Source organism: Buteo buteo, chromosome 24 (assembly GCF_964188355.1).
Source record: "Buteo buteo chromosome 24, bButBut1.hap1.1, whole genome shotgun sequence".
NCBI classification, from domain to species: Eukaryota; Metazoa; Chordata; class Aves; order Accipitriformes; family Accipitridae; genus Buteo; species Buteo buteo.
In genome coordinates this window covers 4,441,395-4,456,217 of record NC_134194.1, presented here as the reverse complement: position 1 = coordinate 4,456,217, position 14,823 = coordinate 4,441,395, and the positions used below count along the sequence as shown (strand labels likewise).

The window sequence follows — 14,823 nt, the reverse complement described above, 5'->3', positions numbered from 1 at the left end:
TCTTTATTTTAGTGAGGGCAGGGCTCTGCCAGCCCAAAGGTGAGGATGGCAGGCGGTATCTGCCTTTGCCTATCAGCAAAACCAGTCTCAACTCCTGCACCGCATTTTCTGTCTGCAGCTTTTTAAAAACCAAGAACAGCTCCTCTTCAAGTGTAAAAGAAAATCTGCTGACCACAAAAGCGTAGCAATCACCACAACAGCTGTATCGCTTATTTTTTATAGTCATCTTTGTGTGCTTTCATATTTAAATATCCAGTATATTGCAGTTCTCCATGCTGCTAATGCCAAAAGACTGAGAAGTTGTTTGTGGGCTGATCCCAGAGGCTGGGGTACCTAGACAGGGGAGATTTGGGAACCTGAGCAGCACAAAACCTCTTTTGGAATTTTGAATTAAACTATTTGAAGCGAGATAGATGTCTCCCTCCCTTCTTCCGAATGAAAGCAAAGGTGCTGGAGCACAACCTTGGATGGCAGGAGGTGCAGGGACAAAGAGATCTTGCAATGAAGGAAAAACAAAGCGACTTTTCCATTTCTGCCCACGAACCTCTGCTAACAGCAGCCTCCGGGTCAGCATTTCATGTCAGATAAAGAGCATGTCCCCAGAGGAGGTAAGGGACTCATTCTGTGCTACACACTCCTTCCTCAGCACATGGGCATGGGAGGGATTGTGCATGCAAAGCAGAAAAAGAAAGAAAAAAGGGCTGGCAGCAGCTGCACACACCAGTTCATCCCAGTCCCAGTGGGCAGATGCTGATGAGCATCTCCATAAACCCCAGCACGGGGCTGGGCTTCCCTTAATCAGACAAGGAGCAGTACAGGTGGCAAATGTATATACACACACACACAGAGACATTTTATCTCTGTCTATAAACACAGATATAAAGATCCAAGGAGATAAAGACGAGCTGCTGGCAGGACTGCAGTCGCCTGCTTTCCATCAGAGGGCAGTGGCAGCTCAACCATTTTCATCGTCCCCTGCGGTCCCGTTCATCTCACAAACACCTTTATGTTCTGGAGGATGAGTGCTGCCCTTCCCTGTTTCTCAGGGTGTCCAAAGCCAAGACTTGCCTGTGATCAGGTTTCCAGAGGCTTCTCCTGGATAAAGCCAGCAATGCCAAGAGGAGCTCTTGCTCAATAGGTTTTTTGGAAGGAAAAAAAAAAAATAAATCCTAAAATACTCCCAAACCCAGCAACAGGACACGAGCAGAGACAAGGCCACTGATGGAGAATACACAGAGAGTGACCATTTCCCTGGGACACGAGGGACATGTTAGGGCCGATGCACCTCATCCCATTGCACCCTGCCACGCTGACGGGGACCCGGGACCCCAAAGAAATTTCTTTCCACGAGAGCCAACGGGAAGCTCTGCCCAGTAAAACTGGAGGGTTTAAAGCTAACAACGGACTAAATTAAAGGCTGGGTGCCGAGAGAGACAAGGGTGTTCTCAGCTCATGCACACAGCACCTTCCGTTGCTCACATTAACTAATAAAAAAACGACTGTGTGTTTCTACAGCAAGGCTTTTTGAGGAACCACAAACCCCTTCTTTTCCACAGGCTGAATGTTTCTAAACTATTTCCCACAGAACTCTGCAATAAAGTCTCTCTCTAATTATACTCATTAGTTAAATTGGGTTTCATTACCATCCTTTCCCTCAGTGCCCACTACACCAGCTGGATGCTGCATTTCAGGAACCCATTACATGCTAACAACAAAAATGTTTCCTCTTACAAAAATAAGAAATACTAATTAAAAAAAAGACTTTTCAGTGATAAACTAGTTCCTATTTCTTTAAAGGTCCAAGATGTTATCAGAGAAGGGGAGGCAGATGAAACAGCTGCTTTTGGACACCAGAGTGCTGTCTAGAATGCCCTGTTCTTCCAATTATTTTTTTTTTAATAAGCATAATTAACAGAAGCAATAAGTTGTTATCAGCATAGACGGCTTTTTGATTAATTCAGGCCCTCTTTTATGCACTCGGCAGTCTCTGGGAAACATGGGCAACACAACCCAGCCCAGGAAGAGGGAAAGTGTGCTGGCACATAGGATTACAGCTCGTCACCTCCTTGAATGGCTCATGTGTGGTGTTTGCCACCATCAGAAAAAAAAGAGAAGAAAAATAAGACGTTGACAATAGACGTCTGCAGCACCATGTCTCGGGGCTTACTTCCCTTAATTTCATGTTAGAAATTGAACTAGAATCTTGCAAAACCTGGATATTTCCAAAACCTGACATTTAGGTAACCAAACTCCCCTCTCTTCTTCACTGCAATCTACCCATGCCCAGGGATTTCACTCTATTTGAATCTGAAGGTCTTTTAAGCATATTGAGGTGTTTCAGGTTGTACTAACTAGTGAATAGAAGAAAATGAGAAGGCTCCTGTCTGTTGGGTTTATATGCTGGGTAATTGTGGTAAAGCAAAAACCAGAGCAGGCTGTGAGCTTCGGCATATCTTTGTTATCAAAAGCTCAGAATTGAAGGGGTAGGAGCAAAGAGCATTTTTAGCATAAATTAGTTGGGAATTCACAGCCTTTACAGCATTGCCAACAAACTCAGTCATGCCTTGATACTTGGTAAAACAGAAAGGAAACTATTACAGCTATTTGCATCCCTTCCATAACAGGGGAAAAAAACCCTTCATATTGCTAAGTGACAGGCTGAGTCAAACACTTCCTCTTTAATGAAAACTTTATTAGATCCCAGCATGGTTACAATTTTGGAAATTGCTTTTAGTGAGTTTGATGAGCGTTGGAGCTAGGACTTAAAGTCATTATCTTTTAAATTTAATCTTATTCGAATTACATTTAATTTGATTGCACCGTGGTGCTTACTTGCATACCAGTAGTTTACCATTTTGCTACTTATTCACCCCTTTGCAAGCAAGACACCCGCCTCCCCCAGGTGTTACCCCCAAACACAGCACAGTGGGTATTCATAAACCACAGGGCGTCCTGCAAAGCCTACAAAGCTGCAGCCTTTGGGGTTTTGGGGTTTGGTTTTTTTTCCTCTGCAGACATACATGCTATCTAGGCTTTGCAGCTACTGTTAAAGAGGATTGCTTATCCCATACGCACATTTTAATTCTATTTCTCCGTGGCTCCAGGCACCACGTGAGATGAGGAAAAGCTCTGTCCTGCCTCACTTACCTCCCACACAGTTTTCACCATCTCCTCCCCAACGAACGAGTCCTACATTGCAAAAGCTTTACCCTTGGTTTTGCTCCCTCTCTCCTGCTTTAACTCTTCCACACACCTGCCATCAATGCAAAGTTAAGTAACCGCCAATCGCTTCCATCTTTCTGTGCCTGGTTTTTCTGCAAAGAAAAAAAAAACCAACTTTGGCTACAGCTAGCAATAAGCAAAATGGGAAGGAATTGGTAGGTTGCATGCGTTGCTTCAGTCCTTGGAATGGTGTTCAGACACAGAATAAGGCTGTAACCCCTGTGAAATGCAGCGTGGTGGGCACAGAGAAGGCAAGCAAAGCATCCGCTTCTCTTGCACAGTTCACACAAAATCTACATTAATCACTCTTTACCTCCCTGATCGTCATCTCAGAGTATAATGTAAAACATCAGCAAATAATTTAGTCTTTACCATGTTTAATTCACTCAATTAGCTCTGTAAAAACTTTTCAAGTCAGTTAGCAAAATCAAAACAGAGCCAAAAAATGTCACGGAGAGGTACAGGGAGCCGTGCCTTGCAGATCTTGAACAGTCTTCCCATCCTCCACACACCAGAGGCGGCAAGGCAGTAGTTTATTAAAAGACCCTGGAGAAACCAATATCCAACGTGGGAATCCAGATTTCCAAAAAGCTCTTAACCCAAATTTCCCAGGGTGACCCAAGGGCATATGCACATTTTCTATAGTCTACGTGGCCAAGTGTATTGGTGACACTGCTAATTTAGGGCGCGAACAGAAGTTAGCTGTTGTGGCTGCTCCCATGAGTCAGGGGAATATCAGAAATGGCCAAAAGACCTTACTGTTGGGTTTGAAGAATGCCCTTGAAGCTGGTGGGTTTTCCTATTGCATCTCACCATGGTACGTTTGCTTCTGCTGCACTAAACTGAGCCTGCAACTTGAAACGGGATGGGCTGTGAAAGTATCTGGCCTTCAGGATATTTATTAGTAACAGATTAGGAAAAAACCTCATTTTCTGAGCTTCTGAGGAAATGCACAGAATTACTTCACTCCTTTTCTCCTGTTTGATCTTGATTGGTAGGTCTCTAACAAAATCAGTAGTTAACAAAATTAATTTAAGAAATGCAATTTTATCTGGATTGGTTTAGCTGAGCCCTGGGCACGAGAAGCATTGCACGGAATGCTAGGCACTGTCATATTTTTTCCTACATACTCTGTCTAAACATAACATTTCAAAATGTTACTGTCAAATAGATTTTTCCCCTCTCTACACAAAACATCCGATGACCAGGAAAACAGTAAGCCAGGAGTCTTTCTTCTGGTGAAAGAACTCATGCAGGGATTCAAATGGGAGTGTGGGGCACAGGAAGGTGGCAGCAGGTTTAAAACCCCTCGTGTAGCAGGACTGGCACGACTCTCCTCCTCGTCTTGCTCATTTGGAGTGGGCTGTCTGGAGCTGAAACATCTCGCGGGGTCTCCACCAGGCGATGAAGCCCACTCCAGCCAGACTTCAGCTGGATTCAAGTGTTGGCTTTGTCCAAGGCAAGCTGTCACCCTGTCACTGTTATTATATGACAGACAAAAGTGGCATAGTTGGATGACACGTCACTGGGAGAAGGGGAAAGGAGAAGGCAGCACATGTGTCTCGAAGACATCCTGGTGGGATCACTTTCTTCTCCAGTGAAATACAACTTCTGTTCAGTGGCATCCACCCGCTGCTGATGTTTCCATCTCCAGCAAAGATGGGTTTGAATTCTACACAGCAGAACTGCTCTTGGTTCTGTTTTGGGATGTAAGGCCAGTCTTCACCCATTTGGTGCCACGAAAGACAGACAGCAAGGGCACAGCATTCCAGCTGAGAGCCCCGACCCAAAGGCATATCTAACCTGGGCTCTCAGTTTTTATTGCACGGGCAAGCAAAATGGTCAGTGGCTCCCAGTGGCGCAGGCCGGGTGGCCAAAGAGCCGAGAAGACAAACAACTTCCAGCCCCTGGCTGTAAACCAGGGCATCGCATTCCCTCCCTTCCCAGAAACAACACTCGAGGTAGCCTTGTTCGTGCTCCAGTGTTCTCTTCTTCTTCTTCAGTTTCCTGTAATTTTGCTCAGCCACAATATTATAGGGTTCATAACATTTTCCGTTCAGGCACAGGGAAGATTGTAAACATCTGTCTCTCCCACTGTTAACGTTGAAGGTTCAGCAGCAGCAACATGGCAATATCTGGGATGCATTAATGAAGCCGGCAAATAAAAACAGGGTGCAAGGATCTCATTTCACAGATCGCCTAATCAGATTTTTCCAGTGTGATGCTGGGTGTGATGCGTGGCACAGAGCTGCGTCCACCTGGCTGAACTTCTTTCCATGAAGCAACAGCCACGGTGGGAGGGCAAGGTGGCACCCATGTGCCCAGATATTTTGGTCAGTTCATTTGAACTCTTTTCCCCTTCTCCACCCAAGTTATCTTGCTAAACATCAGGATTGTGCAACAGGCAGGAATAGTTACAAATTGTCCTTAAAATTTGGGTTTAATATTCACAGTTTTGTTGTAAACAAAACCACGTAGCTGCTATTGCTAAATAAGTTGGAGCCTCTACACTGCCAATTAGCCAGGCTGGTGGTACACCTCGAGGGCTGCTCAGTTCTTGCTGTTGGCCTGAATCTGCAAGCAAATAACTAAGGCCACATCAATTTTCTGATTGGCTGGAAAAATTTGGATACAGCCTCTGTTGGGATGTATAAATAGAAGGCAAAGTATTTTAGACCTTTCACTTTGAAAGTAGAGCTCTCAAGGCACATGAAAATGCGCAGAGTCACAGCAGTCATACTCGTGATTGCGATCTCCAGTGGTGAGTTAGCTGAATTTTAGTAAACATTGCTCATTGTAGCTTGCCTTCTTTTTCTTCCTCTATTTTGTTTTTTTTGTTTGTTTTTGTTTGGGTTTTTTTTTTGTCTTTTTTTAATGAGGTGTTTCTGTAAGGATTTAGGAACTGATTTGCTCTCTGCCGTGTTTTACTTTTGAAAATAGAGTCGTTTCACTGCAGAGAAACCTCCACAGAAAAATCCTTTTCAGATATGGTAAAGAGTTGTGGCAAAATTTCGTTGGAGTAATAACGTTGACTGAATAAGAAAGAATCAGCTGAGGCATATCAATTACTAACAGCATGCATGTTTTCTTAAAAGCCTTTTACTTAAAGCTCAGCCCGCTGAGCATAGAGTGTTCCCAGAGATGTTTCTGTGTTTAATGTCATCACCTTTGATTTCACAAAGAATACACAATTCTCTAAAAGAAATGAAGACTACCTAGAACAAAGGGCTGTTTTGCTTGAGGAAGGCATTAGAGATTTCCTGCACCCTTTTAGCACCAGACCTTCGGTGCCAGCACATCATTTCCCCTGTTTGTGTATAATCCCAGAGCCCAACCGGGAGGGTGCCTGCCGAGCTGCTCACACATACGAATAAACCTCAATTTGTTGCTTCTTACTAGGCCAGCCCCATTCTTCCTAAAGCATCCTATGGGAAACCCTAGTAGTTTTTTTGGGGGGAGCAGGGCTGTTAGAGGCTTGTAGAAGGTACCAAGTCAGGAGTTGCCTTTCCTCCCTTCTCCCCTATCCCTGGGGCCGTAGGATCAGCATGGGGTTGACTGTGGGTGATGATAGCCGGAGTCTGGAATAAAAAATGGGAGGATGGTACCTTACCGGCTGCTACTTTGAAACAGTAATATAGAAACGCTGGGAGACACAAAATGCAATTAGTTAAAGGTAGGTGACAGCTTGTATTTTTGACTGGATCCCACATTAGGGAGTAGGAATGGACTCGGTGGGTCTTTCTCAGTGTTATTTTCCACACTTACAGTTCAGTACCCCAAGCTCCTGGGTGGTTCAGGTCACCTTCCAGGCAGAGAGATCCTGTAGCTCCAGCCCCACGCCTGCCGTGTGAACGCAGCACAACACGTCTGCCCCGGGTAATGGGAGAAGAGTGTCTCACTCCGTGATGTCCCTCCCAGATTTATTTGTTCTGCATTTTTGGTTTGATGTCGCTGCTTTAAGTACTCTCAAACACCACTGGACAAAGCATAAAACAAAAAAATGCTGTTTCATTGTATCTCTAAAATTAACTTGCATTGAAAGATCAACAACTTTCTAGTTCCCTGAAGCCTGATCCCTGGTTACAGAAAAGTCCAAAGGGACCTTGCTATTGATTAAACTACAGGGGCTGGGAAATTCCCTTTCTAGCTTGTGGGTTTCATCTTCTATTCTTCTCTTTTCTTCTTTTCTAGCTACTGCAGCACAATGGGCAAAAATCTGCTCAAGTCAACCTACAAACAAAATCAGAGGCTGCGACTCCAAGGGCTGCGGTGGATACAACGACCCCAGGTCCTGGGCTGGGATGACAGGAGATGGCTTTCTTAAGCTTCATTCTTTAAGAATGAAACTTTCTTAAAATAGAAATATGCATGAAAAAATGGGCAAGAGGAGGGTTTCTAGCTGGCAAGGTGCTCTGCCGCAGGCTAACCTGCCTTGCTCTTCTTCTTCAGAGGAGGGAGGAAGCACAGAGGAGTGGACGTGGTGTGCGAGGACGGCTCGGTGGTGTACGCACCCTTCTCAGGGAATATTGACAAACAAGCCAGGCCCTATGGAAACGGCAATGCCATCGACAACGGAGTCCAGCTTTCAGGATCAGGTACCCGAGCTGAAAGGCATGCGTCTTGCAAAGTCTGATTGCGAAACGTTCCGATTCATTTATAGAGCGTTACGCTGAGCCAAAAATCATGAACCCAACCCAAACTGCAGTGTGCTTGCCTGTGAATCCAAGTGAAAACTGTAACTTTGAAATCCAGGTTCTGTTAAAGCAGGAAAATGGATTGAAAGGATTACAGCATTTCACCTCTATTAAAAAAAGGTCAAAGGATGAAGCTGGCCCCTTTGCACATTTTAGATAATTAAAGGAACAGCCTCAGACTTGCTCATCCAGTTTTACCCACCTTAATCCCCTTCCCCACCCTCCTCCACGTTAATTTATTTCCTTTCCTATTCTCTCTTCTTGATGCTATAGGAGCATCACAGCATCTTCTGTAAGTTTTTCTTCTGCTGAATCTCTTGTCATTTTATTGTCGTTTGTATTTTGCTACTGAACATTTTGACTTTGCCAGACTTTTAAACCATTTCATAGGAGCAACGGTTTCCCCCTCTTCTCTCTCCCCTGTTAACAGGATTCTGCATTAAGATGTTTTATATCAAACCTGTCAAGTACAGTGGCCCCATCAAGAAGGGAGAGAAAATCGGCGTCCTGCTGCCCATGCAAAGGGTCTACCGAGGAATTACGTCCCATGTCCATATCCAGAACTGCGACTTAACAGATCCTACACCCAACCTGTAAAGGGGCAGCTGCACATCAGGGGCAAAGCCTTTAGCTCCCCACTTGTGTATTCATTAAGTTGCTTGGGCATAGGTAATCACTCTAGTAAAGTGGAAGCCACTAGCCTCAGGCAGTTGTTCCACCTAAAATGTATCCATGAACAAAATGCTGGTGGTTATCTGAATATAAACAGCCTCAGAGTAAGGTATAACACACGCTTTAAAGCTGCTATCGTACCCCACGCATCCCTACGCTCGTAGATGAAGGCTGAAGCAGTGGGGAACGGACGAGCGGCTGGGACGTGGTGGAATCTCGACGCTCAGCAGCACCGCAGGGAGCCGTGCTGCAGCTCACTCGTCTTGGACTTCTCTGCTCTCTTTGCAGCCAAACATGAAGATTTCTTCAAGAAGCCAGAAATTTCACTTGTGCTTGCATATGGAAAATCACGTTATTAAAGGGCTGCTTCACTACAAATTGCTTTGAATTTCTTTGGTGCTGTCACAAGAGTTTGGGCTGGGTTCTGCTTTTTTAATGCAGCTGGGGAGAAAAAAACCTGTATAAAGCTGAAATCCAAATCTTTCCTGGGGCCCATGACCAAAAACATAAAACAACATTAATGAAGTAACTCATTCCTTTTCCCCAGACTCCTGCTTTAGGATTGCCTTGGCACACCCGGGTTTCTTTTTGTCCAAGTGAGGCACTTCTTTCCATTAGTAAATCAGCTGAAAACTTTCCCGGGACAACAAGTTCTTGTTAACAGGACAGGGTTTTTCAGGCCAAGGCTACCAACATGCTACTGGGAGTCTCAAGGGCTAAAGTGCTCTACAAGTGCAGCAGGCTCACGTATTTATTAATGCAACTGCAGCCGCAGATAAGCAGGGAAGCTGCTTCAGTGGGAGCTGTGTAAGTCCTGAGAGCAGATTTGTTTTTTTCTAAGAAACTGCAGAGAGATATTTGCTACATCTCCAAAAAGTGCTTAACTTGCAGAGAGATATTTGCTACATCTCCGAAAAGTGCTTAACTTGCTGTGTTCCGTTCACCTTCCCCAGGAACCACTTTAATTTTGCTATGAATGAAAAATCAGCACGTCCACATAAATATAGAGTCAAAACCTGCAGGGGCAGATAGCAACCAGACATTGAAGGCGAGACAATACAATTGAGTTTGCTGTGAAAATAAACTTCTCCTCATACTGAAAGCAGAAACATTTCAGCAAAAGTCCCCAGTGTTCTCCAGTTTTGACCAATTTTTTAAATTTTTGTCGTGAAGTTGGTTGCCCGAAGAAAAGAAAGACTCCCACCTAAGTTTCACTTGGTTAAAATCCCAGGTTTAACCCAGTTATCAACTTCCCACACGTGAAAAGGGAAGGTCCCAATCAAGCCCCACTTTTGCATGCAAATCGTAATGAAAGACTGAGCTGACCTTGCTGACTGAGCAGGGCTCTGAGCCTCCAGCCAACACACCAGCCTTGCTCCTCTACAAATAACATTTTCCTCTGTACATTAATAACAACAGCTCAGCACTTTCCTGGTGCATCCCCACAGACAGGTTTCACAAACCTCTTCAGGGAGCTATTATTTAATCTGAGTTTTTCCAGCAGCACAAGGCACAGTGCTTTAGTGCAGGGATGCGGGATGCTCCTGCAGGTGCCCGAGAGAGGTACGGGGCAAATGCTAAAACTTCCAGTTTTAGCTGGGGCTTGTCACCCAGCAGCAGAGAAGAAAAAGTAAATACCACTTTCTGGTTTAGGTTACAGAGCAGTTGGGACAAACAGTTTAAGTAAATCCAGCTTTATCTTTTGTCTAGTAAAAAAAATAACTAGCTGTAGAGGAAGGGAAAACACAATTTGCAGCTGACTCTGGGAAGGAAATAAAGGGCTGGTAAAATACACAGTTCTAGAAATATTCAGGGTGAGGGGAAAGGGTGCTGGGGGAAGTAACAGGGCTACTAGGCTTTTCAGGAAAGAGTTAGCAAACTCAGGCCATGCAGAATTGCTTTGTTTCTGCACCAGTTCTACAGGGATCCTTTTCCTTGCTATCCCTTTTATTTTATAAGTTTGTACCACAAGGTCCCAGACTAACTGCCTATGGCTACAACCCAAATCTACACTATACCCATCTATCTCCCCAAGCATTAGAGGACTTCTGGAGGATTCAGCCAGAGCTTTGTCCTCCCCACGAGATAGGACGTAGGTAGCAAAAAAGATTTTATTTTGTGTTCCTCAATCCTCCTCATTAAAACCTGCCTAACTCAGGCTTAGCAAGTATGTTAATAAAGGCAAAATAAATTCGAGATGGAGTCTTCAATCAGAATTGCGCACTAGCACAACTTCAGCTTCATCTTCTGCTCATACTCAGCAAAGAAGAAAGCCAACATACTCAGATCTACAGCCTGCTATCTACTTAAAATTACCTGCCCAACCATGCCTCTTGGCTGATGAGCTAGCGCAACCTGCTGATTTTCCAGCGATACTACAATATAAAAGCCTTGTACACAAAGCTTAATCACTGAGGCAAAATTCCTCTTATTTCAGCCTTGACAGTGAACAGAAGGCTGAATAAAGAGTGAGTACAATTTGTTTTACGTTGTTCCAGCTTGATTTTCACCATGAAAGCCTGTGCTGCCAATTGCACAAGTTCTTCTACAGTTAATTTTTAAAACATATTTCGTTTTATGATTAGCACAAAGAATATTATTCATTTTTCAGAGAAAAGCTTTTAAGGTTCTTTAATAACATATTGTACGCAGATCGGCTGGGAGGTGAGTGCTCAGCATTAACATGTTCCCACACTGAACATGCCAGGCTAGCCAAGAAGGACAAAGCCACTTGTTCTGTAAGATATATCTAGGAAGAGGATTTACCTTTTCAATTGCCTGCTAACAAGCCTGGCAAACCTGCAACCGCAATACTGTGACTTTACCAAGAAATAAGATGTGCAGCTCTCATTTATCCAATTCACTGGGGCTGCAGCCACACAGAGGTTGCAAGGAGGAAGGGCTTTATGGACAAAATCGTCAGGTTTTGGACGTTGGTTGAATCCCACCGAGCTGAAATATGTGTAAAGGAAAAGATGGAGAAACCAGCCCTCACTTGTGGGCAACCGGAGGAGGATGGCGGTACAGCTGGAAGGAAACCGCAGGCCTTGGCTGGGGGGTTGGATTTGCTCTGGCTCAGGGTTTGGCCCTGGCTTTTGCTGATGTTTCTGCTCAAAGGGTCCACTACCATTGCCAAGGTGTGTTTCTCAGTTTTCTAGCTTTTTTCCTCCAAAACCATTATTCCATCATTTTATCATCTGACTTTTGTCATTAAGAGATAATGTTATGATAATTAATATGTTAAGAGGGACTAGTCTAACATTTGCAAGATTCATGGACACATGCATGGCAGGTACCATCTATCCAAAAGCCCAGGTAACAGAGTCACCCTATCTTTGGAAAGGCTGAATAGCAAAGTAGGGATTTCTCCTGGACAGCATCAGGCTTAACTCATTCCCTGCCTGTTAATATCAGCCCAAACACTCGCATTTGCCTGCTGCACTCTTGCTTAGTCCGTAAGACGACCTCAAAGGTACTTAACGCAGCCAGGGAAGTTACTACTGACATGAAAGGGGCAAACCAGGGAACTTGCACCATTCGTGCAAGAGAAAGAAGTCAGCATTTCCCAAGCCAGCCCACTTGCTCTCGGTGTGCTCCTCGCAGCGCTGCACGCTGGCTCCTCTCCATCTCCTTGCCCGCTCCCCACCGCAGGGAAGGAAATGGTGCAACTGCATCTCCCAGGGGCTGTGCAACGCCAGCCGGTTGTTCCATATCCTTCTGTTAGTGTGTGCTAAGTGGCCAATTCGTGCCTTTCACAACTGCACCTACCAACTGTTATATCAACATCTCCGTTGCCCAACACGGGAATCCCACCAACTTTAGTTCAGAGCTTCCTCATGCCCAAGGTGAGAGGTCTGCACCTTCCAGCTCGCCCAGGAAAGGTGGGGAATGTACCGAGAAATCCCAACTGCAATGTCATATACTTGAAAACTGTTTTACTAAGAATACTTTACCAGAAGTGCATTAGATGCATTATTGTAGCAAATGACATTTTGACACGTTTTAGAAAGAACAGAGCAAGGTACAATGCTGTTAAGATCTGTTACGGAGAAAATATAAAAAACACACACAGCTATGAGCAATTTGGAGTCAGCTCTGAGATGGAAAAAAAAAAATCACAAGGAACAGGTACCTTAGAGCCATTTTACAAAGTACCAGACTGCAAAACAGGACTCACAGAAAAGTTTCTTCAGTGTCTATGCACCTATAACGCAGTTGCACTTCTCTCCTTGTGCCTACTAGCTTGGCTGGCTTTACACCCAGCCTTTTCTTCACAAGACTTTGTAGAGTTGACTGAGATGCTGCAATTCCTTCCTTGGTAAAATTAGGAGCATATGATTTCACGGAAGTCTGTAAAAACTGTTAGCTTTTCAAGGCAGGTCTGCCTCAGGTAAAATTTATATAATGACATACTTCAAACTCCACTGGTGCAAACTAGCAGTCAGGAATAAGTAAGAAATAAAATCTGGTTGAGAGAGATCATTATTGCAGGAACCCAACTGGAGACCCCTCAACTGGGAATGGCCAGGTACCACCCAAATAAAGTCTTTATTTTTAAATTGTTTTGTTTCCAGTAGGAAAAAAAAGCTTACAGCAGCTAGTATCAAGCTAGCCAAGCTCAGAAATACTTTACTACCTCTGTGCTATGAAATCTTCATTGAAAGATGCCACCCATACCACTTCCCTTGCCGATTCTCTCTGTGAAGGAGAGCTGAGGGGGTTTTGCAGAGAGCTAGTGCCAAATGAAGGCGAGTAAGCCTGGAAAGAATATTACACGAGCTCTCCCAGCTTACAGCGATGAAGGCTGTTTCTAGCAAGGGTCACACAAACTCACCCTCTTTCAGTTCAGGAGTAAGCAGCATCACTAAATCCTGAATACCCAGTGAGAGCTCTTACCAGCACCTTGTATCATTTGTAAGCCTAGACTCCATTATATCCAGCAAATTACAACCAAAAGCCCCATCAAAGCTATACTGAGGGGACATAACATTTATATAAATACTTGTTTGGTGGCTACAAGTATGAAAAACAGCAGTTCTTTCTGGCAGGATGGGGGAGAAAGCAGCAGGGGTAAAATCAGCAAAGCCGCTTGTAATAACCCCAGGGAGGACTAAAAGATTGTTTGAGGGTTAAGTATTGGCTGTAAAAAAAGCTTGGAACCACAAGTGAAAAATTTGTCTCCAGCTGCTTGTTCCGTGGAGATTTTCAGAAAACAGAATGTACATATGCTCTTTGCAAACTAGAAGTGGGGCAGACACATGCGTTTCTCCTCTGAATAAAACCTGCAGGACTTCCAGAGGTTTCTGCAACTTGGAATATCAGATAATTTACATGAAAGGGCCATGACTCACTTAAATTTCATATTAACTAAGACATATCTGTAAAGAAAATCTAATGTTTTTCTGTAAGCAGTGCAGAAAAATCAAACAGAAGGATTAAAAGAGACACTAAGGAGCTTGCTTAAAAGTACAATAGCTGAAGTCAAGCACATAATGAATAATTTTAAAACCTAGAATCTTTTAACTCCATGTCAGTTATGCCACGCAACTTCAGTATGCAACTGTGTTGTTTCAGAACCTGAAGATGTTTTAATAATAATTTAGTTAAGGGTTTCAGTGAAAAGACTTCATGGAATAAGTCTAGGCTAGGTGATAATTTCAGCCAAACAGGAAAAAAGCCATGTTTCCGTGCAAAAGCACCTGTATTTCTTAGCCTAACTGAATACTCATGCTATACCAACTATTACACCTTCATGTGTTCTCTGTCACTCTGTTAGAAAGCTTTGATGGGCACGTACATCTGGGGAGAAGGTACTGGAATGAGCGGCAAAGGAGAAAGTGGTTACATCTACCATGGAGTTTTGCCCATCTTCTCCCTCCAACTCAATCCTCTGGACCGTATTCTTGGTTTCTACCATTTTTAGCCTAAGTGCGCCTTTGCTTCAGGAGGGGGAAGAAAAGGTGTTAAGAAACGGTTCAACCAGAACTTCCTGAAATGTGGGATCGTTCATTTCCATCTGTTACTGTGTGCTAAGAGACCAATTATTTTATCCGTCTTTCCCAACCAGCTCCAACAACTGTTAGAGTTTGTAGACATCCTCAGTGCCTAATATGGCAACACCATCTGTCCGGAGCTGTAATACTTTGCTCAAGACTGATTGGCCAAGGCAACAGACTTCAACTTTCAAAAACACATAAATACCCCAGGCAGCTACTGCTCAACGTCTTTGATTCAA

At 44.0% G+C, this 14,823-nt stretch overlaps 1 protein-coding gene across 1 annotated transcript; it reads left to right on the top strand.

Moving 5' to 3' along the window:
- Window positions 1-5,831: 5,831 nt before the first annotated feature.
- Window positions 5,832-8,946, top strand: LECT2 (leukocyte cell derived chemotaxin 2). The gene is made up of 4 exons (XM_075056515.1): window positions 5,832-5,983; window positions 7,414-7,510; window positions 7,672-7,817; window positions 8,347-8,946. The coding sequence occupies exons 1-4, from the start codon at window positions 5,932-5,934 to the stop codon at window positions 8,511-8,513; spliced, it is 462 nt and encodes a 153-aa protein (XP_074912616.1). The 5' UTR covers window positions 5,832-5,931; the 3' UTR covers window positions 8,514-8,946.
- The last annotated feature ends 5,877 nt before the right edge of the window (window positions 8,947-14,823 follow it).